Here is a 22,852-nt window from a genome sequence, read left to right on the forward strand (position 1 = left end):
TTTTAAGATTTTAATGGGTTTTTTTTTTTTTGGTAGTTCCTTTTGTCCTTATCATTTGAAGGACTGAAATAATATGACTTCCTGTCCTTTCTTTCTCTGGCTTAGCAATGCACTCAGATATTCTGAAGCCTCAGGGAGGAAATAATCCTACATATGAACTGAGGATTGCATCTCCTACATGTGTGAAGGGGAAATCATGAAATAGCTCTCAAATGCCGGCTGACTGAGATACTCCTTGCAGTGTTATGGAGTCTTTAAGCGTGATTCCAAAGCAGTTAGAACTTGCAAGGCAGGGGAGGTTATTGGGAGGGTTATTAGGGAGGTATTGATTAGAATGTAGAGGCTGCTGTAACCAAACCCAAAGTAACAGTGACTTTAACAAGATAGATGATCTCTTTGTCTTGTAACAGCACAGGGATAAGCAGTCCATGGCTGGTGTGCTGGCCACACCGTACCAGGAACCCAGGCTTTTTCTGTCTTATCACTCTCCATTCTCGGGGTGGTACCCTCATCCATGTCATCCAAGATAGCTCCTGGATGGGAAAAAAGAGGAAGGAGAGCACGCCCTTTCCTTTTAGAACATAACCCAGAAATCACATTTATCCCTTCAGCTAATACTTTATTGGCCAGAGTCTTGTCATGTAACCACACTGAGCCACAGAGGAGGCTGGGAAGTGTAGTTTTTAATATTTATATTACCCAGCCATGTGTACAGCTGAAACCTGCTACTGTGGAAGACATGAGAATGGATTTTGGGTCTTTGTGCAGGATAGGTATGATCATAATGAGAAAACAGCTGCAAAAGGAGGTTGGATATTTTGTATGACTTGATATTCCTAGCAGTTTCTTTATTCCACAAATATTTATTGAATCCATACTGTGTGCCAGTGAGGACATAGCAGCATGTGAAACAGAGTCTCTGCCTTCACGGAGCGTACTTCTTAGTCAGCGAAACAAACTGAAATAAGTATGTATTATAATGTCAGGTGGTAATACGTACTATAAAGAAAACCCAGGCCAGGTGTGGTGGCTCACGCCTGTAATCCCAGCACTTTGGGAGGCCAAGGCAGGCAGATCACTTGAGGTGAGTAGTTCAAGACCAGCCTAGCCAACATGGTGAAACCCCATCTGTACTTAAAATACAAAACTTAGCTGGGTGTGGTGGCGTGCACCTGTAATCCCAGCTACTAGGGAGACTGAGGCAGGAGAATCACTTGAACCCGGAAGGTGGAGGTTGCAGCGAGCCGCGATTGTACCACTGCACTCCAGCCTGGGTGACAGAGTGAGATTCTGTCTCAAAACAAAAACAAAAACAAAAACACCCAAACAAACAACAAAGGAAAACCTAAAACAGAATGAGGGCGAGGCCTTAAATGTCCAGTTATTGCCGATTTTCCCCAAATTCAGGAAACTCCTCTCCTGATGGTCAGTCCAGGAATCTCAAAACATTTTCTCATTAACTTTTCTCCTGAAGCAAGTCTTGTAGCTTCAGCACTACTGACATTTCGGGCTGGTTGATTCTCTGTTGTAAGGGGCTATCCTGAGTGTGGCCGGATGTGTAGCAGTGTTCCTGGCCTCGATGCACCAGATGCCAGTAGCACCCCAGATGTGACAATCAGAAACATCTGCAGATACTACCAAGTATCCCCTGGGGGGCAGAGTTGCCCCTGGTTAAGAACCACCATCTGAGGATTTAGTGTCCAGCTCTGGTAGAAGTAACAGCTTTATAATATTGAGTGTTGGCCACACCGTGTGTGTTTTGGGGAAGGAGCGTCCACTCTACAAAACGATTGTTACTGGTGGACTGGAGCATTCCTAGCACTCTGAGTGTGGGAAGCCACTGGAAACTAGTGTCTCCCCTCGGCACCGCCTGTTCCCTGGTGCAGCACCCAGGACGGGGGCCCCAGGGTCAGAAGATGTTGCTGAGTAGTTGGTGTCAAAGGAAGCTTGATTCTGAGCCTTGATTCTTCCTTGCTTGTGGCCTTGGGTGAGGCATGTGTGAAAAGTGACTTACGGACTGCCCAGTGCCCTGCAGGTACCAGGGAGGGCTGATGCTGTGATGCGGATGCCGCCTCCTTTGGCATTCAGCTGGTGGGCTGGCTGCCTCGAGGACTGCTCAGGGGGCATGTTGCTTGAGCATTTGCTTTTTTGGTTTGTTTCTTATCAACTGGTGTCCTTTCCTTCTTTGAACAGATATCCACTGAGCATGTCAAGTGAGCTAGGCTTGGTGCTAGGTGCTGGGACATAGCAGTGAACCAAATGGATGGGGCCTCCCCGCTGGCAGAGCTTGCTCTGCAAGGGGAAGGCTGTTCATCAAATGTCAACCAGAAAATGATGAGAATTTCAGATGTGGGGGTGGAGACTAAGTGCTGCATTCAACAAAGTGATGATGGGGACGGGCATAACTTCAGACGGGGTGGTCAGGACCAGCCTCTTTGAGGAAGTGACTTTGGGTTTGAGACTGGGAGGAAGAGAGAGGGGAGGGAATTCCAGGCAGAGGGAAGAGCAAGCATGCAGGGCAGAGCTGGGAGGAAACGTGGTTTGTGTGGAGGACACAGAGAGGTCTGGTGTGGCTGAGAGTAATGACTGCGGCGTCATGGAAAGGGAGGAGACAGGCCTTGAGGGTTGAGAGCTATGGATTTTATTTTGGGAGGAAGGGGAAGCTACTGGCAGGTGGAAGGTTGAAGTTTTGGAGGGAGTGTGTTTGCCTGACTGACAAGTACAGGGAATATTGTAATAATATGCTAATGATCCCTCCCCCTTACTGGGAACCGTGGAAGGCAGGGATGGTCATCTCTGCATCTTAGACGTGAAAGCACGCTGAGAAAAGGGAGGGATTTGTCTGAGGTTACAAAGCCAGAGGCACAAGCAGTGGGTGGTTAGAGGCACCTGTGTGTAAGAAGTGATTCTGAGTCCATGTGTAAAGAGAATAGGGCATTTATCCCGGGCTGCTCCCTCTGCCTTTTCACTCCCTCATCTGATGAAACTCCAGGAAACTGGCTTTTGCCCAAGACCCACTGATCTGACCTCCTCCTGGGCCCTCCATGTGGATTCCCTACAGGAACCTCACATTCAACCAGCGCTAAAGTGAATTCCTGCTACTACCCCTACTGTCCCTCTGGCCCCCATGCTCAGCTCCCATCTGTTGCCTAAGGAGCGTGGGGGTGTGGCCTTAGGTGAGTTACTGAATGCCTGTGACCTCAATTTCCCCATCTGCAAAATGGGGATATTAACAGTGCTGAGGTTTAAAGGAAATGATGTATGGGAAGTGAGTATAACCAGGTCAGCCACACAGCACTCCATAGAGAGCAGCTATCAGCTTCATCCTCTTCCTTGGCCTCATCTGTATCTGTCCAGGGCCGCAGAAATGTCTTCATCTCTGAACTTCGGACGTGCCAACCCCCCTTTAATATCTTCTCACCAGTTTTTGGTCCCCACAGAGTCTCTCCAAGATTTGAATGGACCCTTTATTCCAGACAGATCTAACACCCCTTCATCACAGCTTCCTGTGTGAGGGAATAGCCCCTTCAGCCAGTGGGAGTCCCAGGCGGGTGCTGTGCCCTACCCAGGCAAGGCGGCAGGTCCTCTGAGTCCTCAGGGTCCTGGTCCGGTTCCTCTGTTTTCTCTCTGGACCATTTCAGAACCAATTCCCTCAACTATCTCTGGGATTTTTTTATTCTGAGACAGAGTCTTACTCTGTCTCTCAGACTAGAGAGCAGTGGTATGATCTCGGCTCACTGCAACCTCTGCCTCCAGGGTTCAAGCAATTCTCCTGCCTCAGCCTCCAGAGTGGCTGGGATTACAGGAGTGCGCCACCATGTCCGGCTAATTTTTGTATTTTTAGTAGAGACGGGGTCTCGCTGTGTTGGCTAGGCTGGTCTTGAACTCCTGACCTCAAGTGATCCACCCACCTCGGCCTCCCAAAGTGCTGGGATTACAGGCACGAGTCACCACACCTGGCAGCTATCTCTGGGATTTTTAAATTCCTACTGTTTTCTTTTTCGCTGGACTTCCTATTATCTGTTTGTGTTTGGTGCAGGATTGTTCCAGACCAGGGTCAGTTTTTCCTCCTGTGAGACTGACAACTTTTGCAAGAAAGAAAGGGAAAGGAGGAGGAGGAACGGAAGGAAGGGAGGCTGATAAAGTGTGGTATTGGTGAGAGGGTGTGAAACATGTCCTCTCAGTCCTTATTGGTGGGCATCTGCACGGGTAGAACCTCTTTTGAAGGACAATTTGGTGAAATTAACCCAAATAATTTAGATGCACACATCTTTTAATCCAGAATATCCCACTTCTAGAAATGTATCTTTAGAGGTGCTAGCCCAGCTGTGAGCCAGGCTGGCTGTTGATTCCATGTCACTGGTCCCCAGCCCTGCACAGTGTTCTTTGGCATGAAGCTTGGTGACTTCAGGAGCTCTTGGTTTTCCTGGATCCCCAGAGACAGGTGGTGGCCAACTTCCTCAGGAACCACGATAAGCCTCATCTGTCTTCAGGAAGCCGGGTCCATTCAGACATCTGCTGCAAGTCGTGTGTGGGATGTTGACTCCAGCCTTGTCTATAGTAGCAGGAGACTAGAAACAGGCTAAATATCTGTTAATAAGATGCAGGCACACAAGGAAATACTGAGCAAGAGTAGAAGGGAGACTTTCTCTTGATTGTGTTTTCTTTAGAGTGGTTTTTGTTTTTGTTTTTTTTTGACACAGGGTCTCACTCTGCCACTCAGGCTGGAGTGCCATGGTAAGATCATGGCTCACTGCAGCCTCAAACTCCCAGGCCCAAGTGATCCTCCCATCTCAGCTCCCCAGGTAGCTGGGATTACCAGCATGTGCCACCACACCCGGCTAATTATTTTTTGTAGAGATGGGGTCTCACTGTGTTGCCCAGGCTGGTCTCAAAACTCCTGAGCTCAAGGAATCCACCAACTTTGGCCTCCCAAAGTGCTGGGATTACAAGCATTAGCAACCACGCTCAGCCCCCTAGGACAGAATTTTTAAAAAGAAAGGGGCAGATTTCAGGTCCTAGAAGTGACCCCGGAGGCTAGAGTGAAAATGAGGATTTAGAAACAGAAACCTTTCTGTTCCGGTTGGGGCTGTGTTTCCGGCTGTGTGTATGCATGATGAGCCTCGCCCACCCCTCAGCTGTGAGGGGAGGCTGACATGTGGCTGTGCTGAGGCTTTCTTGCCTCTAAACCTTTGCCCATGCCTTAACCACTGCCTGGAAATCCATCCCTGCTCTCCTGTGACTTTTTTTTTTTTTTTTTTTTTTAAGACAGAGTCTCGCTTTGTTGCCCATGCTAGAGTGCAGTGGCACAATCTCTGCTCACTGCAAGCTCTGCCTCCTGGGTTCAATCGATTCTCCTGCCTCAGCCTCCCAAGTAGCTGGGATTGCAGGTGTACGCCACCTCACCTGGCTAATTTTTGTATTTTTAGTAGAGATGGGGTTTTGCCATGTTGACCAGGCTGGTCTCGAACTCCTGACATCTGGTGATCCACCCACCTCGGCCTCCCAAAGTGCTGGGATTACAGGCGTGAGCCACCGTGCCCGGCTCTCTGCTGTGACTTTTGAAACCTGGCCAGCGTTCCAAGGCGCTGACAATGTCTCCGCTCTGCACCTGGAGGGTTTCTCGCTTGCCTTGAAGTCCTGGAAATGAACATGGTCTCTTTCAGGTGTTTCGTTTATTTATTTTTCTCTCTCGCTCACGTTCGAGTCTGTGGGTGGTGAGCACAAATGCTATGACTTGTCCACACTGCCGACTGCTCCTGGGCTGGCTTTGCACGTGGGAGGCCCTAGACAACATTTGCTGATGTCCACCCTTTGCTCAAAGACCTGGCTCAGCTTCCTGCATAAAAGATGCTCACCCAATATTCGTGGAATCGAATGAATAACCAGGCATGAAATAGAGAACCGAGACTGCCTGGGTTTAAAATGATTTAAAACTATTTGTCATAAAAGAACAATAATAATAATAGCAGCTCATGCTTAGATGTTTACTGTTTACCAGACATTCCTGTAAGACTTTGCTGCATTAGCTCAGTTAACCCTCACAGCAGCCCCATGAGGCATTTTATAGATGAGGGAACTAGCCCAGGGAGGTTAAGTAACTGGTCCAAAGCGAGTGAGTACATTTGTATATGTTCTTTTTTTTTAATTATAAATTTTTTATTTTTTTTGGAGGGGACAGGGTCTTGCCCTGTTACTGAGGCTGCAGTGCACTGGTGCCATCATGGCTCACTGCAGCCTTGAACTCCTAGGCTCAAGCAATCCTCCCACCTCAGCCTCCTGGGTGGCTGGGACTGTAGGCGTGCACCACCACTCCTGGCTGTTTCTTCTTAATTTTGTAAAGACAGGATTTCACTATGTTGCCCAGGCTCATCTTGAACTCCTGGCCTGAAGCAGTCCTCCCAGCTCAGTCTCCCAAAGTGCTAGGATTACAGTATGAGTCACCACACTCCCGCCTCTTTAGGTTTTTTTTGAAAAAAGATGCTGTATGTTTTTTGGGGAGTTCAGGAGTGCAAATAGAAACCTCTGGCAACTGCTAACAAGACTTGCCAGTGAATAAACCCTGAGGAGGCAGATTGTCCTGGGCCAGGAATCACGCTGTTATCTCCCGTCAGCAGGATGGCTTTGGAACTCAGGGCCCTCTCAGTGCCACACAGTCCAGCCGCAGAGGGCACAGTGGATCGACAGAGGCAGATGCTTGGGGGACTCCACAGGCCAGGCCAGGGCATGACCTCAAAAATGTGCTGGCCACTGGGCCCGTGAGAAAATCGATTTCTCACCTCCAACCAGCAGCGCTGCCCAGCACCGGGTCATCCTGCAGTTGTTGTGACAGCAAACCCAAGTGCCATGGAAAGGATTGTGAAACCCGGGAGCTGGCTGCCTGGACAGCAGGACACTGCGCTTGGCTCCATGTGCTGGGGGCGGGGGCGGGGGAGGGCCGAGGTCGGTGGGGCTGGGTGGGGGGCGGGGGTGCAGCCTCATCCTGCTTTTCTCCCCCTCCCGTGCGCCTTGTCGTTCTGTTGTGCTTGGCACCAGCTTGTTTTGGACACAGAAGCACTCCTTTTGCAGGGGAGACCCGCGAGATCGCACCCCCTTTGCATGCCAATTGTCTGGCCCAGCTGGCATGCACCCCTGTTCTGAGGGCTGCGTTCCAACTCCCTCCTCCTCCCGAAGATAGCATCCCCGTGGACCCAGCTGGCAGAGAGTATGAGGTGGCCAGGGACGCCCAGGAATTGGGCATGTGAGCCGGCCAGGGCTTCCCTCTCTAAACAGCAGCAGTGTTTGCATCCTGGCCTGGCCAGGGTGCTCCAGACCGGGCCAGCGGGGCCTCCCTCCTGCTGTGGTTACAGGCTGTTTCTGGGGGTGGAAAACAGAAACCAGCTCTGTTTTCCAGGCTGCCAGGGTTCTGAGAAATTCATGCCTCAGCCCAGGAACTGGAACTCCCTGCTCCTGCCCACCCGCTGGCCCGTTTGGAGAAGGGGGCAGCAGCTCTCGGCATGCTAGTTTCCTGTTCTGTTCCGATTAGGGAGAAGGTTCTGAGGATGGCCTTGTGACTCAGAATGCAGACGGCTTGGCTCCATCTAAGAGGGCCACCCCTTTTGGTCACAGGCCCCTTCCCCAGTCCAATCACCCCCAGCTGTGTGATGCCAGAGTGTGCCAGTCTTGGGGGCTCACCCCAAAATGGGCTCTGGCCAGGCCTATCCTGGAAAGAATGTCCTGAATTCAAACTAGATCTTACAGCCCTTGGTTTCTTCTTATCAGAGTTCTTAGCTGTTCAGGGTCCCTTCTGTGAGGCTGGAAGGAAATCAATCAAGTAAATTCCTGCTGGGTGGGTGTGACAAATGGGGTTAGGGCCCCCTCCTGTGGGGTCCTTGAATTTCAAAGAGGGGCTCACTCACCCTCATGGGGCTCTTAATAGTGATGTTTTCTCACTGAGGTTGGGACCTCTGTTTTGGAAAGTTTGGCATCCTGGCCCAAATTTCTTGCACTTTGGTCAGTTCCACTCAACACAGAGTGCCTACTGTGTGCCAGGCAGAAAACAAGTCAAAGAGCATTGCTTCGGGCCAAGTGTGGTGGCTCACACCTGGAATTTCAGCACTTTGGGAGGCCAAGGCAGGTGGATCACTTGAGGTCAGGAGTGCAAGACCAGCCTGGCCAACATGGTGAAACTTTGTCTCTACTAAAATTACAAAAATTAGCTGTGTGTGGTGGCACACGCCTGTAATCCCAGCTACTCGGGAGGCTGGGGCAGGAGAATCGCTTGAACCCGGGAGGCAGAGTTTGCAGTGAACCGAGATCGTGCCACTGCACACCAGCCTGGGAGAAAGAGCAAGACTCCGTCTCAAAAAAAAAAAAAAAAAAAAAAAAAAAAAAAAAAATTGCATTGTTTCAGGACCTTGCACTGTGGTTTGTAGTGTGGCCAGGTGTAGTTATACTCTGTGTGTGGTGGGGGGTGGTAGGGCATGGATAAAGAACACTGGGGCTAGTATGGGCAGGAGAAATAATTAGGTTTAATCAGGTCCTCCTTGAATTTCAGTGGTTAACTCAGGTCACTTTAGGCTGAAGAAAAGCTTCTGTCTTTACTATTAAATGAAATGTTATCAGGAAGGCAGGAATCCAGGGTAGGCCCTGGAGCCAGAACTTCTGGATGTAAAGCATTGCTTGGCCACGTGCTGGCTGTGTAACTCTGAGTGAGGCCCTTCGCTTCACTGAGCCTTGATTTACTGAACTGCAAAATGAGATAAATCATGATAACACTTACCTCATGGGTCATTGTGGACATTGGGTGGGTTAGTACATGTAGACTGCTTAGAACAAGGCCTGGCACAGAGTAAATACCCAGTAGATACCAAATACCACCACTGCCACCACTATCATTATTACCATCACCACCATTGTCATCTATCAACACCTGCTCCCAGCCAGGTAAATTGGTAGGTGCTGGGTGAATGAAGTGAGGTTCCTGCTCTGTGGTTCTTACGGTCTAGTAAGAAAGAAGAAGAAACACTAGGAAGAAATAGATTTCAGCTGGTGACACATGCCATGAAGAAAAGAAACAGGGTGCTGGGGGAGAGAAGACTTTAGACAGGGGTCATCAAGGAAGGCCTCTCTGAGAGGTGACACTCCTGCCCTAAGTGTGTTAGAATGCTCTCTAGATGTGCCAGGATGCGCAAAAATACCAGCTTTTATATGGTGGGTGCAAAGGAGACCTGTCTCCTTTTGTCATCTTTCTCTCCAAATAATCCTTTCCCCACCGCCTGCCTTCCTCCCTCCTTCATTACCTTCTTCTCTCTGCCTCCCTTTCTCGCCCTCTCTTCCTTTCCTTTCAATAGTAAATTGCTTTTATTAAATGCATATAAATATGTTTAAAATATATGACAACACAAACACATACTGTGTACTTACCCCTCCCCCTAACCTTAAAGAACAATAGGATAGTCATTTCCTCTGAGCTCTTCTGTGTAGAAAATGTTTTCTGGCAAATCTTTCAGTTACATTTCTCTAAAAGATGACTTTGAAAAAACAGTTTTCCCCTGATATTGTTATCACACCTAAAAATGAAGAATTCTTTAATATTATCAAACTCAATGTTCAAATTCTCAATTGTCTCATAAATGTCCTAATATTTCTTTTTTTTCTTTTTCTTTTTTCTTGAGACGGAGTCTCGCTCTGTCGCCCAGGCTGGAGGGCAATGGTGCGATCTTGGCTCACTGCAAGCTCCACCTCCTGGATTCACGCCATTCTCCTGCCTTAGCCTCCCGGGTAGCTGGGACTACAGGCGCCCGCCACCTGGCTAATGTTTTGTATTTTTAGTAGAGACGGGGTTTCACCATGTTAGCCAGGATGGTCTCAATCTCCTGACCTTGTGATCCACTCGCCTCGGCCTCCCATAGTGCTGGGATTACAGGCGTGAGCCACCGTGCCCGGCCATATTTCTTTTTTTAAAAGTTTGTTTGACTCTGGACTCAAGGAGGGACCAGATATTGTGGTTGTTTGAAATGTCTTTTCAGTTTCTTTCATTTGCTCATACCCCACATTCATCTGTTCTCTTTGCCATCTTTGTACTGAAGAAACCAGTTTTTCCTGTAGAATTTTCTGTAGTCTGGGTTTTGCAGGTTGCAGTCCCATACTGTCGTCTGATGCGTGGCTCTGTCCTTGGTGTTTCCTATAAGTTGGCAGTCAAATCTGGAGGCTTAATCCAATTCAACTTCAATGCTTTTGGCAAGACTGTCCCATCAGTGTGGCGTGTTCCTCCATCAGGAGGCAGGTGGGTCTGGTCCGCTCATCTCTGATGTTCACAGCCATGATGCTCAGTGATTCTGGATACAATTTCCAACACATCATCTTCATTCACACCTTAGCATAATTGCTACCCTGCATTTTGTGTTTGCCACTTCCTTTTCATTTTCTTCGTATATTTCACTCATTGTCTTTGCATTAGCTGTAATTCTTTCCTTTTCTCTGCTGCATAATATTCCATGGTAAAGCCTATTTACCCATTCTGCTGATGGTGGGCATTTGATTGTTTCCGGATTTTTCCTCTTTCTGGCTACAGGACTTTCTGTAGGGTTATCCTGACAAGCGGAGTTGCTTGGTTACAGGTTGTACACACTTCCAACTTTAGCAGACAATACCAAATTGTCTTCTGAAGCAGTTGTACCAGTTTACACTCCCATCAGCAACACATGTGTAATTCATTGCTCTACAACCTCACAAAGTTTGATGCTGTCAGATAAATTTTTTCACTTAGCTGGTACACGTAAAATGGTATCTTTCAATGAACAGAAAATATTCATGTGGTTAAATTTATTTTCTGAAAGGTGTAAGTTTTCTGGGTGTAGTTTAGGATGATGTGTCCTCAGGTCACTCAGGAGCTTGTTAGAAATGCAAATTTCCACCTCCACTCCAGTCCTGCTGAATTAGAAACGCTGTGGCTGGGGCCCACAGTCTGTGCTTCTACAAGCTTTCCAGCTGATTCGGAGGTTCCCGCCAGTTTAAAGCAGTGGGTCAGAAAATCTTTCTCTACTTTGATGTCACAAAGATTCTCTTAATAGTGTCTTCCAAACTCATTGCAGTCTTACCTTGTACCCTTGGGTCAGTAATCCATCTGGAGTTGATTTTTGTGTCCAGTATGAGGGAAGGTTCTAATTTCACTGTTTGTTATATGGATAACTAGTTATCAGCAACCACCTATTCAAAAGATGTCATCTGTTGGTGTTATAAGTGTGGGCCTCTTGCTGGGCTCTGGCTTTGTTGCGTAAGTCAGTTTTTGTCTGTGTCTAGCCAATAACATGCTGTCTTTTTTATGAAATTGACAATAATTGGCTATATCTGTAGGGGTATGATACATACTGTCTTTATTGCAACAGCTCTGTAGAAATGCTTAATTTCTGGCAGGTCTAGTCCCAGCTTGTTGTCCCTCAGAAGCATCTTGGCTGTTTATGGCCTCTGGAGCCAGCTTGTCGGGTGCCGCAGAGTCACATTGAATTTGAAATCTTGTTTATATTCTTGAATCTGTAGCTCAATGAGGGAAAAATGAACATTGTATTGATTTTTTTTTTTTAATTTTATGAGACAGAGTCTCGCTCTGTCACGCAGGCTGGAGTGCAGTGGCATGATCTCAGCTCACTTCGACCTCTGCCTCCTGGGTTCAAGTGATTCTCCTGTCTCAGCCTCCTGAGTAGCTAGAACTATAGGTGCATGCCACCATGCCCAGCTAATTTTTTTTTTTTTTTCTGGAGATAGTCTTACGCTGTTGCCTGGGCTGGAGTGCAATGGCGTGTTCTCGGCTCAATGCAGCCTCCGCCTCCTGGGTTCATGGGATTCTCCTGCCTCAGCCTCCCGAGTAGCTGGGATTACAGGCACACACCGCCACACCTGACAGATTTTTTTATTTTTAGTAGAGATGGGGTTTCACTATGTTGGCCAGGCTGGTCTTGAACTCCTGACCTCAAGTGATCTGCCTGCCTTGGCCTCCCAAAGTACTGGGATTATAGGCATGAGCCACCACACCTGGCCAGTACTGAATTTTTATGGTGTTTTTCAAAGCCTGCTAAAAGTCGTCTTTCATACTAGAAATAAAGAGCCACTTCCCATGAGGCTCACTGTCCTTCCCAGCTTACTGACCCTGCCGCATGGGTTTGAAATGCTTGAGAAACTGGCTTTGGCCCTGTGGTCCACCTCTCCCTCCCCATGGACACTCAGTGGCCTGAGCGGATGGATGCCCAGGGTTGGGCCATGGAGGGCTTTAGTTAGAAGGCTGGCCCTCCTGTCTCTAAATGGCTCAGGTTTCCTGAGGAGCTGCTGCTCTTCAAACCTGCTCCTGCTACAGTCTTTTCATGGGCAATTTCTAGCTATGTCCTAGTTGGCATATGAAATAAGCTGGGGATGGAGATATTCACAAATGGAGAAACAATTTCTCCTTCTTTAATTGGACCAAGTGGAAAATGAAGGCTTAGGGTTCCAGACTCCATAGTTCTCGTCCTGACCCTGTTTGCTCAGCAGTTAAATAAGCCTACCAAATGCCAAGCACGGGGCTGGGTGCCCTAGGGGCTGTGGGCCTCTGCAACTTTGGGGCCAGGATTTCACTAGTTAGATGGGGAGATGGGGTGCCAGGCAGGAGTGCAGCATGAGCAAGAGCTCAGAGGCACTGTCTCCTCCTTTGTGACCATGAAACGTGATCCCCAGTTTCCTTGGAATCTGTCTACAGAGCCGAGGACTAGAGCACCTGATGTCCACAAGATGAAGTCAGCACTGGGTTGCCAGTACCCAGAAGCCATAGTTGGTTCATTTATTTGTCCGTTCTTTTGTTAAATCATTCATCCAACAGCCATTTACTGCTCACTGCTGGGGTAACACAGTGAAGAGGCTCAAAGTCCTGGCCCTCCTGCAGCTTGCAGTTTAAACATATAAATGATAAAACCAGGCGTGCCAAGTGCTCTGACAGAAGAGAAAGCAGACTGGGGGGACAGGGCATGATGGGGTGGCATGGTGGCCTGCTTGCCATTCCAGTAAGGGTAGCACCTCAAAGGAGGTGGCATTTGAGAAGAGGTCTCATCAAGAGAGCCCTACAAATGTCTAAGGCAAGAGCAGCAGCCTAGGTAGAGAGAACAGCAGGTGCAAAGGCCCTGGGGTATGAGCAGGCTTGGTGTGATTAGTGTATAGTAAGGAAGACTGTGGACTAGGGGAGAGTGAGGGAGAGAAGCAGATCATCTTCAGTCTTAAAGGCCAAGTGGGATCCCTGGGTCCTGACAGTGGGTGGGTGCTGGCAGGCGGCTAGGGAGAGTCGATCAGTGGATCAGGTGGCTAGAGAGAGTCTTTGCCGATGGAATTCCGATGAGGTGGCTAGCAAGTGGGCGTAACACCCAGGCTCCTGCCACCCTCGGGAGTGACCTGAATTTCCCTTTCAGACAGGCCCCGCTGTGGAACCAAGATGTTACACCCTTTCTAGAGAGGATGGCTGCAGATGCCCCTAGGCCCAAAGCCAGAGTCAGACTGATACTACAGGAAGGCCTGGGCGAGGTCTAGAAACCCCAGTTGCTGGTGGGTTTGTTGGAAGTGAGCCTACGTTTTCCCCTTCTGCCAGAGAACATTGCCAATGGAAGCAAGCTGGGGCACCTCCAGTCATTCCTCTCTGCAGCCCAGGCCTTGGCTTTAACTCTTGTAATACACCAGCACCATTTCACCTTTTAGATGTGTATCGGGCTTGGCATAGTGGTCCAGAGGGGGCCAAGCAGCTCTTTGCTTCTTAAATCTCAGTGTCTGCTCCCCGCCACAGGTTACCCAAAGCTAACAACGATGCCAACACTCTCGCCCCCATTTTTCTTTGTGTACCATGTGGGTGATTTCTACTGCCCAACCCTGATAAAAGCTAGGGTCTCCCAAGGGACCAGTGTTTGTGCCGAGCTGCATTCAGAGAAACATATTCTTGTTGCCAGGTGGTAAGTGAAAACTAATTTCTATCTTCAGGTAGCTGAGCCACACTGCTCTGCTACGTAATAGCTGCAGAGCCTGGGTTTGTTACTTCTCGGAGACTTGGTTTCATCATCTGTGTAATGGGGGCGGTCAGTACCTACTTCTTGGGATGACCGTGAGGATTAAAAAATTATATATGCAGGCTGGGCGCGGTGGCTCACACCTGTCATCCCAGCACTTTGGGAGGCCAAGGCCAGTGGATCACGTGATGTCAGGAATTTGAGACCAGCCTGGCCAACATGGTGAAATCCTGTCTCTACTAAAAATACAAACTTTAGCTGGGGGTGGTGGCAGGTGCCTGTAATCCCAGCTACTCAGGAGGCTGAGGCAGGGGAATCGCTTGAACCTGGGAAGCGGAGGTTGCTGTGCTCTGGGAGACAGTTGAAAGCCAGACCTGATTGGAAAAATTCTGAGCAAGTCCTACTGAGCACCTACTGTATGCTGGGCTCTGTCCTAGGTGCTGGGGATACAGCAGTAGACAAGAGAGATGAGGTCTCTGCCTTAACGAGGGTATTACCAACCAGTGAGGGGTTGGTGTTAAAATGTCACAGGTTTCAAGATACAGGGTTCTGGGATCTGATTCTTGCTACTCCCTCCCAAAAAACCAGGACCACAGGAGCCATGCACAGCTGAAAGGCAGTGCCTGTGAAAGCTTGCCTGCGAGGCTGTGACCTATCTGATGCCAAGCTTCTATGAACATGGCACATGCAAACAGACCTGCTGTGGGGCACAGCAAGATGACATGTGTGAGGTCATGGTGCCTGCACACCTGCAGTTCCTTAGGAACTCGAGGTGAACGTGGTTGCCCGCCTCACATCTTCCTGAGTGGCATCTCCAGTCCCGAAGAGCAGCCTCTGGTACTGCTCTGTTGGCCTCGTGTTGCATGTGGATCTGGGGTTTGAAAGGCGTCATTGAAGTCTAGTGGTGGAGGGTGGGTTGGGAGAGGACAAGGAGGATGCCTTACGGCCCCCAGAAGCTGATTTGCGGGACATGTCCTGTCTGGTGTTGCTTGGTCGGCGTCGGATGCATTTCTCTTCCTGGAGCTCAACTCAAGGCAGGTGGCTCCTCTTGCCATCTTGGGGCTTGGTGCCTTCCTGGCCACAAACTGATCTGCCAGTGACACACTCTCCTCCCAGTGAACCTCTTTTACTAGAAACCAGAGTCTCAGAATCACCATGTCTACTCATCCCAAGAGCTGGGGACAGTTTGGCACGTGGTGTGGCATCTTTCTCGTAAGCCCCGAGGTCTTGCTCATAAAATGGCTGGTGGCGGGGTGCTTGTGAGTCTGCTGTCTGGGCTGGTTTCCGGAGGCCTCTGGTTTGCAGAGAGCGTCGGTGACTCACACTACTCTGCAGGTCGCCAGCCCAAAGCAGTCGGCACACACTAGGGCGCAGTGAGGCCTGGGAGGGGCCCCTCTCAGCAGGATGTGAAAACGCATCTCTGAGAGCATGGCTGATCTCAGCCCCGCCTACTCTGAAAATGCAGAAATAGCTTCCAAGGTGAAAGTGCTTTGGTGGAAGAGGGTGGACTGGCCGTCATCCATTCAGTCTGTTAACAAGCATCCTCTGTGTGGCGGCTGAGACACACTGCTGCTGCTAATAGAAACAGCTACCACTTTTGGTTATTTCTTAGCTTGGTATAATGCCATGTATGTGCATTCCCATATTACAGATGAGAAAAACTGAGGCTCAAGGACTTAAAAGATGGGTTCTGATTCCCAAAAGAAGTAATGTGGTGCAGAGTTATGATGTGTCTTGCACGTTTGAAGAACTTTGCGTGCATTGACTCACTGATTCTCTCTCAAAATCCTTAGAAGCTGGGAATAGTTTTTGCCTACCTTTAACAGAGGAGGCACAGGGAGGGTTAGGATTTGCCTCAAGTTTCATGAACGGATGTGGCAGAGCTGGGATTTGGACCCCAGCCATCTGTGTATCCCTGTGACTCTGACCCCATGATGTGAGCCCCTCGCCAGAACAGCTGAAAAAGGGAGGAGCTGTTGACTGCAAGAAACAGAGATTTGAGCCTGATCATGGCCGGACAAGCAGGATTCAGATGCAGAGGAAAAAGAGGGCCTCCTAGGCATCAGCCAAGCGATGCAAAGGTGTGGCGGGGGGGGGATATCACGGTCTGCTCCTTGTTCAACCCCTGCCACAGACCAGCCATGGGATGTTGGACCTAAAATAGAGGGATGCCCGCTTACTTGAACCTTGATGACTTCGCTGGCCAGACGCCTACCTTGTGAGCATAGACCGAGACTTTGGAGAGGAATGTATTTTGGGGACTGTATCAGTCAGCTCAGGCTGCGTAACAAAATATCATAGACTGGGTGGCTTAAACAACAGAAATTTCTCTTCTCACAGTTCTAGAGGCTAGCAATCCAAGACCAGGATTCTGGAGAATCCTGTCAAGATCAGGTTCTGGAGAGGACCTGCTTAGGTCCTGGCTTGCAGACAGTCACCTTTTCTCTCCCATTGTGTTCTCCTGTGAGACAATGAGACTGACCTCTGGTGGCCCTTCTTCTTAGGCCACTAATTCTATCATGAGGGCCCCACCTTCATGACCTCAGCAAGCCCTAATTATCTCCCAAAGGCCCCATCTCCAAATACCATCGCAGAGGGGGTTAGGGCTTCAATATAGGAATTTGGCAGGTGTGGTGGGGGTATAACTCAGTGTGTAGCAGGGACTGTATAGGTGAAAGGTTTGATCAAGGGACAAATCAGGAATGAAGGTTCTGTCTGTGTATCCTGGGAGCTACTGTCTCTTAGGAACACCTGGTGCAGTGTCACCCATGAATACGGTCCTTGCTGGTCACTTCGAGTTGATAGCAGTATGTGCAAGGGCCACGCCTGTGGATCTCACTTGGAGAAATTTAAGACAGAGCCTGGTCCCTGCTCAGATCTTGAGAAATTTCTTTGCAGGCAGCCTAGTGGCTTCTCTTGCCTGTGAATCTGGAAAGTATGGAGGGAGTATGGTTGACATCTCTTATGGGAAATCCAAGATTTAAAATACAAAAGATAGATCCAAAGGTTTGTGGAAGAAACTGTGACATGGCCAGGGATGCCTGCTTACAGGACGTGGGCTTGGGTTGGGCTTCGGGAGAATGTGGATGTGTTGGTGGGAGGGGATGTCCCATGTTAGGGCTGTGCTGTGAGCTGGTCCTGGCATATGTGAGTAAACATAGAATGATCTGGAAGGTGAACTTACGGGAGGGTGAGATGGAGACTGGGCTGGAAGATTCAATAAATATCCAGTGAGTTCTTTCTAAGAATCAGGGCCATGTTGGTATTTGAATTTGATCTCTATGGAACCAGGGGGTTTTGCACCTTCTCCCAGAAGAGGAGGAAATTTTACAAGTTAGGGTGGAAAGCCTTCTTACTGCTCCCACCTGCTAATCCACCTGGGAGTGTCTGACTACCCCCAATGCCATCTCTCTTGGATAAGCAGAGACATATACTCAAATGGCTTAAAAGAAATGTTTGGTTAATTCCTCTCACCCCCAGAGGGGGTTTATGGTATATATCTTCCCCAAAAATCAGGTATTTATTTTATTATCTCATTTGTGATCACAGGCTGATTTGTGGGTTTGAATTACTGTTTGTTTCCTGTGTCTCATTTCAATATAATAAGTGCTTTTCTTTTGCCTTTTTTTTTTTTTTTTCCCAAAGGCAGCAAGTTATTTTGCAGGGCTTGCTCTCTTGGCTAATGTTTCTTAGCAGAGGGTTGGGGCTGAGGTGTTGATGAACTGGCTGAAGGACAAGGAAGTAAACTGTGGTTTGTTTAGAATGCTTTCCTGCCTGTGGTTGCTACTTTAGAAGCCGTGTGGTTGCTTGATAGGAGAGGTGCAGCTTAGTTGCATGTAATCAGAAGAAATTCTGCTGAATTGGAGAATAGAAATGGACTGTTCAGGCCCGAGTTCACACAGTTGGTTAGTCCTTCCTTGTCGGGTAGCTTAGTTTAGAGAAAGTTACCAATTGTTTCTCCCTAGATTGTAAGTTGACGTGCAATCATTGCAGAAAAGCAGACAATGGAGACGGTGGTAGCATGTTCTACACTGGCTAGGAGGGGACATCCGACTTGCATTGCAGAACCACAAAACTGGACATCCCTTAGACCAGTGCCTGATTCCCATTGGCTCCACCATGGAGATGCACGCAGGGTTTCCCTTAAATTCCATCCCATTGAAACCTGCATGCCTGTGATCTCAGAAGTCTGGGAAGCTAGTTGTATAATTTGTCAAGGAGACAGATTCTTGGGTCTGTACTTTTGTCTGTAAGGCTATTTGTTGACCCCTTGTGTTTTTATGAAAATTATCACCATTGATTAAGCTCATCAGCGAACCACTTCTAATTTACATCCTAAACTATCATCTAGTCCATAGGACCAGTGGGATGACTCACCAGTTTATGCCTGGGGGCTAAAAATGCAAGGCCACTGTATAGATCTTAGGCTGGAACCTTGTATTAGGTTGGCGCAAAAGTAATTGTGGTTTTTGAAGTACCCCTGTGTCTTTGGGAGGATTTGTAGATGACACTTAAGGACCATGTAGTAAATCTAAATACTGCCTTTTCTCTTGATGTCCCATCTCCATATTACTGACAACTGACTAGCACATTCACACGGATCAAAGGATTCAGCTCCCATTTAAACATGTAGGGAAACAGAATAGTGTTTTTGGTTATTGGAGTGGCCTCTTTTAGACTGGTCTTTGTCTCTTTCTCTTCCATCTTCTTTAGGGGACCATATTGTGGGCCTAATAAACACAAGCCAATGAGCCAGCTATAGCATCTCAGAGTCTCGCTCTGTTGCCTAGATTGGGGTACAGCGACACCATCTTGGCTCACTGTAACCTCCGCCTCCCAGGTAGCAGAGGTTACAGGCACCTGCCATCACGCCCAGCTAATTTTTGTATTTTTAGTAGAGATGGGATTTCGCCATGTTGGCTAGGCTGGTCTCGAACTCCTGACCTCAAGTGATCCACCCACCTCGGCCTCCCAAAGTGCTGGGATTTTTGCTGGGATTACAGGTGTGAGCCACCGTGCCTGGCCTATAGCATCTCATTTAATCCTCACAGTGACTTTGCCAAGGAAGTGTTCTCTTCCCCGTCTTGTGGCTGAGGAAACTGAGGCTCAGGTACTGTTGAAGTGCTTGTGTTCCAAGAGCTTCTGATGTGAGTCTACATTTTAGCAGAGGCCCCAGGGCAGCGAGAGGATCTTTCAAATTGGGGAAACCCTAGCCTAGGAGTAGTACCCATAGAGCTGGGGCCATATCTGGTCTCTACCCAATGCTAGGAGGCTGTTCCTGGACAAGTTGCCCCATCTTTCTCTGCCTTACTGACTTGACCTGAGAAATGGGACTCTCACCACCACCCCCGGAGATGTCTGTGAGGATGAAGGAAGGCAGAGCGAGCAGCCACCTGCGGAGGAGGGTGTTTGGCGGTGGTCTGGTCTCGGGTTGATTTCAGGCCTCAGTTGAATGAAGACAGGCCCTGCCTCTGTCTTCCACAAAGAAGCTGACAAAGAATGAAACTCCATGACTAAACAGGAAGCTGTGCCTCCGAATGCCACAGACAGAACCATCATGTGATGCTGACAGAACAGGGCTTGGCTTCTCGAGTCCCCTGAGATAGGGCCATGGTGCCCTCCACCCCCATATTAACACTGGGTACCATGCAGTTTGGTGGGCAAAGGTTTGGAGAGAGAACTCATGTTCTGCCTGGATGGTCTGAAAAGCCTGGTCCCTGGGGTTCCAACTAGATTTGAACGACTTCTCACAAGGGTATGACTTCAGACCAGTGCATGACGCCTGAGATCCACTTAAGTGCTCCTTAAATGGGTAGATATGGATAAAGTGAAAATGTGTTGGTCATTACCGAACTTTAGAGCTGTCCACTGAGCAAAACAGGGAGTGGCGTGCTCTAACGTAAGTTCCAACAGGATCACCCTGCTGTGTAGGGCCGGGGGTAGCAGTGGAGGCTGTTGGTTTCTGGCTATCTGGGGGTCAGTCCAGAAGCATGTATGGGATGTGTGCTGTGAACAAGGAGTCAGGGGAACACACTTAGGTTGGCCTGACAAACTGGAAGGAGAGAATGTGTTTCCCACCATGGGAACAGGTGAGACAGGGGAGGAGAGGAGGAGCAGGGGTGAGGATCTGGAGATTGGTTTTGGCCCTGTGAAGTTTGAGATGACCTGTGGGCAGGTAGATATTGCAATCTGAAGTTTAGGAGTGATGGTCTGGGTTAAAACTATTAATGTGGCCATCGTCAGGGTAGAGGTGGTATTTTAAGGCCCTGAGTGAATTATCCGACAGTACTGTCTGCTCTTGGACTTGGAAGAAGTCAGTTTTGAGTGGAGACTGGGCAGTTTAGTGTGGGAGCTGCCTTAGGGCCACATCCACCTGGAAATGTTTGCTTTGGGAGATGGCCTGAGATGCATGGTCAGAAAAGGAGGAGAGATGAAGTGCTTCTTTTGCCCCAGGGCAGCAGTAGCCAACCCCAACTAGACAATTCCTGTTGGAGCCCAACATTTGGAAATCCAGGCCTCTGACTGCACAAGCGCTAAAAGGATCTCATTTATTGAGCGTTCTTTCGCCCTTGAAGATGAGATTTCAGGGAGCTTACGCCTCTACTTGAAAAAGCATCCTAGTTTACTTGACATTTCTAATAAGGCTGCATTACTCCCTGTAAGAAATTGGACTCAGAAAATATTTCTAAATCAGGCATTTGGAATGGACTTGGGTATTTCAGTTGGGCCATTGAAAGAGGATTGGGAAGACAGGTGTTTTGAAAGCCACAGGCATTGTACAGACGTAGAGAGGGGTTTATTTACAATAGACTCCCCAGGTCTCATTCTCTTCAAGTGCCTTTGTCAGTCTGATAGGGCAGGAGCTTTTTTCCATTGTTGACAAAAAACAGGAAGAAAATGTGCAGTTTTACGAATTTCCCTGACCACTGAGGTGATACCACTAGTAAGAAGGAAACTAGGGCCCAGTTTAGTATCTGTAGACGCCTGAAGGCAGATAACAGTTGAGTAGATCTTTAATGAAATTCTAATTTTCCTTTGACTGCAGCAGAAACTGGCTTTTTAATTTTCTCTTTGTAGTTGGCCATGATTTGAAACCCCACAGCAGCCCTTCTGTCCAGCTTGAACACGCTCCCCTTGGTCCCGCACCCCACATAATGTAATGCAAATTGCACAGAGTCCCTCATCTCCATGATTATTACCCTAGGGTTGGGTTACTTCTGGCACAAAGGCGAAGATGTTGCAGAATTTTGGCTTGAACTACAGCCAAAGGGTTAAGTTCCCTCCTGGGCTTGGATGATATTGGCATGAGTTGGAAGCGTAAGAGAGATCAAAGGTGATTTTTTTTTTTCTTCTCAAAAATGATTTTGCAAATCTTTTTCAGAGCTGATAGACACACACCTTAGCTGGATACAAAACATATTATGAAACAGAATGACTGTGATCTTTGATCCGAGAAATCAAAGTTAAAGGTAATTGATATCTTCTGCTTCTCCTTTTGTTTTCCAGCTGTGTGTTTCCTTAACTTGAATTTTTTAAGTATAAGAAAACTTGACAAGCTGAAGGCCCTCTCTTCTCATTCTCCTGCTCTTAAGGGCTAGACCCCTCCACTTCGGAAGTGGACACTCCTGGGGACCTCCCTGAGAATCTCAGGGTTGGGCGGGAGAAGGGGGGATGAGGCCCCGGTAACTTGCATGCTCCCCGATTCCAGGGCTGGCCTGCATGGAAAAATGCAGCACCGTCTTTGGAGCCTGCTCCTTTTTGGTTTTGCACACTTGGTTGCGGGTGTCCAGTTAAATGAGGCTCTCCATCCGTGGCGCGCGTTCTGTACTGGGGAACAGCAGAGTGGGCAGGGAGGTCAGAAAACCTACCTAGAAAGCCACTCAGGAAGCCCCGCCCTGTGCTTAGGGCACTTCCAATCCTGATTCCCTCAGCTCAAGGTTTCAGCTCCTCCCGGGGGCTTCCTTGTTGTGGCTTTTGAAGTCGCATGATTTTGCTACTTGGTTTCTGGATTTGAAATCAGCCCCTTGAACTGCTTCCCAGGGTGCTCGGCTGTGCCCCTCACCCAACAGATGCACCTCGCTGGGCCTCCACAGAAGAGCCTGGCAGCTAAGACGACCCTACCGCACAAGTTTCAGGAGGCCCTGGGGGTGTGAAGTCCAGATGAGACATTGAGGAAGGTTGCATTACCTCTCTGTGCCTCAGCTTCTTAGATGCTGTTGCTGTTATTTAATCTCCATATTCTAATTGGAATAAACCAGTACACACAGTGCCCAGACCATCTTAGAGCTTATATTAGCACACCCAGGGGAGCTGACACTTCGGAAGCACGATTGCCAGAGGATGGGGCCTGCTGAGATGAACCCCTACTTCCCTGTGGCCGAAGGAAGCCCTGGGAGGAGGGGCACATTCTCCAACCATCTGCCACTCTCCGGCCTCAGGACTTCATGTCTGAGGAATCAGGATAAAAATGCAAGTAAAGTGTCAGTGCTGAGGTTGTAAGCCCCTCAGGGAACTTGTCGAAGGGCGGTGCCTTTTTAATGTGTGTTTTGGGCTTGGGGACTTTGGCAAGCCAGCGGGCTCAGGCCTGTGACTGACTCTGACCAGTATGACCTGGGAGGGGACTTACTGCTGCTGCATCACTCTTCAGACCCCACCCACAGTTTCCGGCTACAGTCCTAGTAAGGGTTTTATGTTCTTTTCACTGAGCCTCACTCAAGTACGGCCAGGTTTCTCTGGAGAAGATGAACACTGGGAAGTTACTTAGTAAGTGCAAAGCAGAGGTCTGGGAGAGCTCTGTCTCAAGTAACAGGCCTTTTCAGTTTTGAGACGTCAGAGGGGAAGAGCCGGGCACGGTGGTG

The 22,852-nt window shown here is 48.7% G+C and overlaps 1 protein-coding gene across 3 annotated transcripts in view; it reads left to right on the forward strand.

Annotated features, from left to right (window-relative positions):
- The window catches only part of NFATC2 (nuclear factor of activated T cells 2), a 176,788-nt gene that overhangs the window by 143,868 nt on the left and 10,068 nt on the right, over positions 1 to 22,852 (forward strand). Inside the window, exon 10 of one of the 3 annotated variants that reach the window (XM_050807444.1) lies at positions 21,376 to 21,463. The exons of the other annotated variants lie outside the window; for them this stretch is intronic. Coding sequence (XP_050663401.1) covers positions 21,376 to 21,419 — 44 coding nt within the window. The 3' untranslated portion in view covers positions 21,420 to 21,463. The remainder of the gene's footprint in view (positions 1 to 21,375; positions 21,464 to 22,852) is intronic. 3 annotated transcript variants of the gene reach the window in all.

The sequence above is a fragment of the Macaca thibetana genome, chromosome 10 (genome assembly GCF_024542745.1).
Source record: "Macaca thibetana thibetana isolate TM-01 chromosome 10, ASM2454274v1, whole genome shotgun sequence".
Lineage (NCBI taxonomy): Eukaryota > Metazoa > Chordata > Mammalia > Primates > Cercopithecidae > Macaca > Macaca thibetana.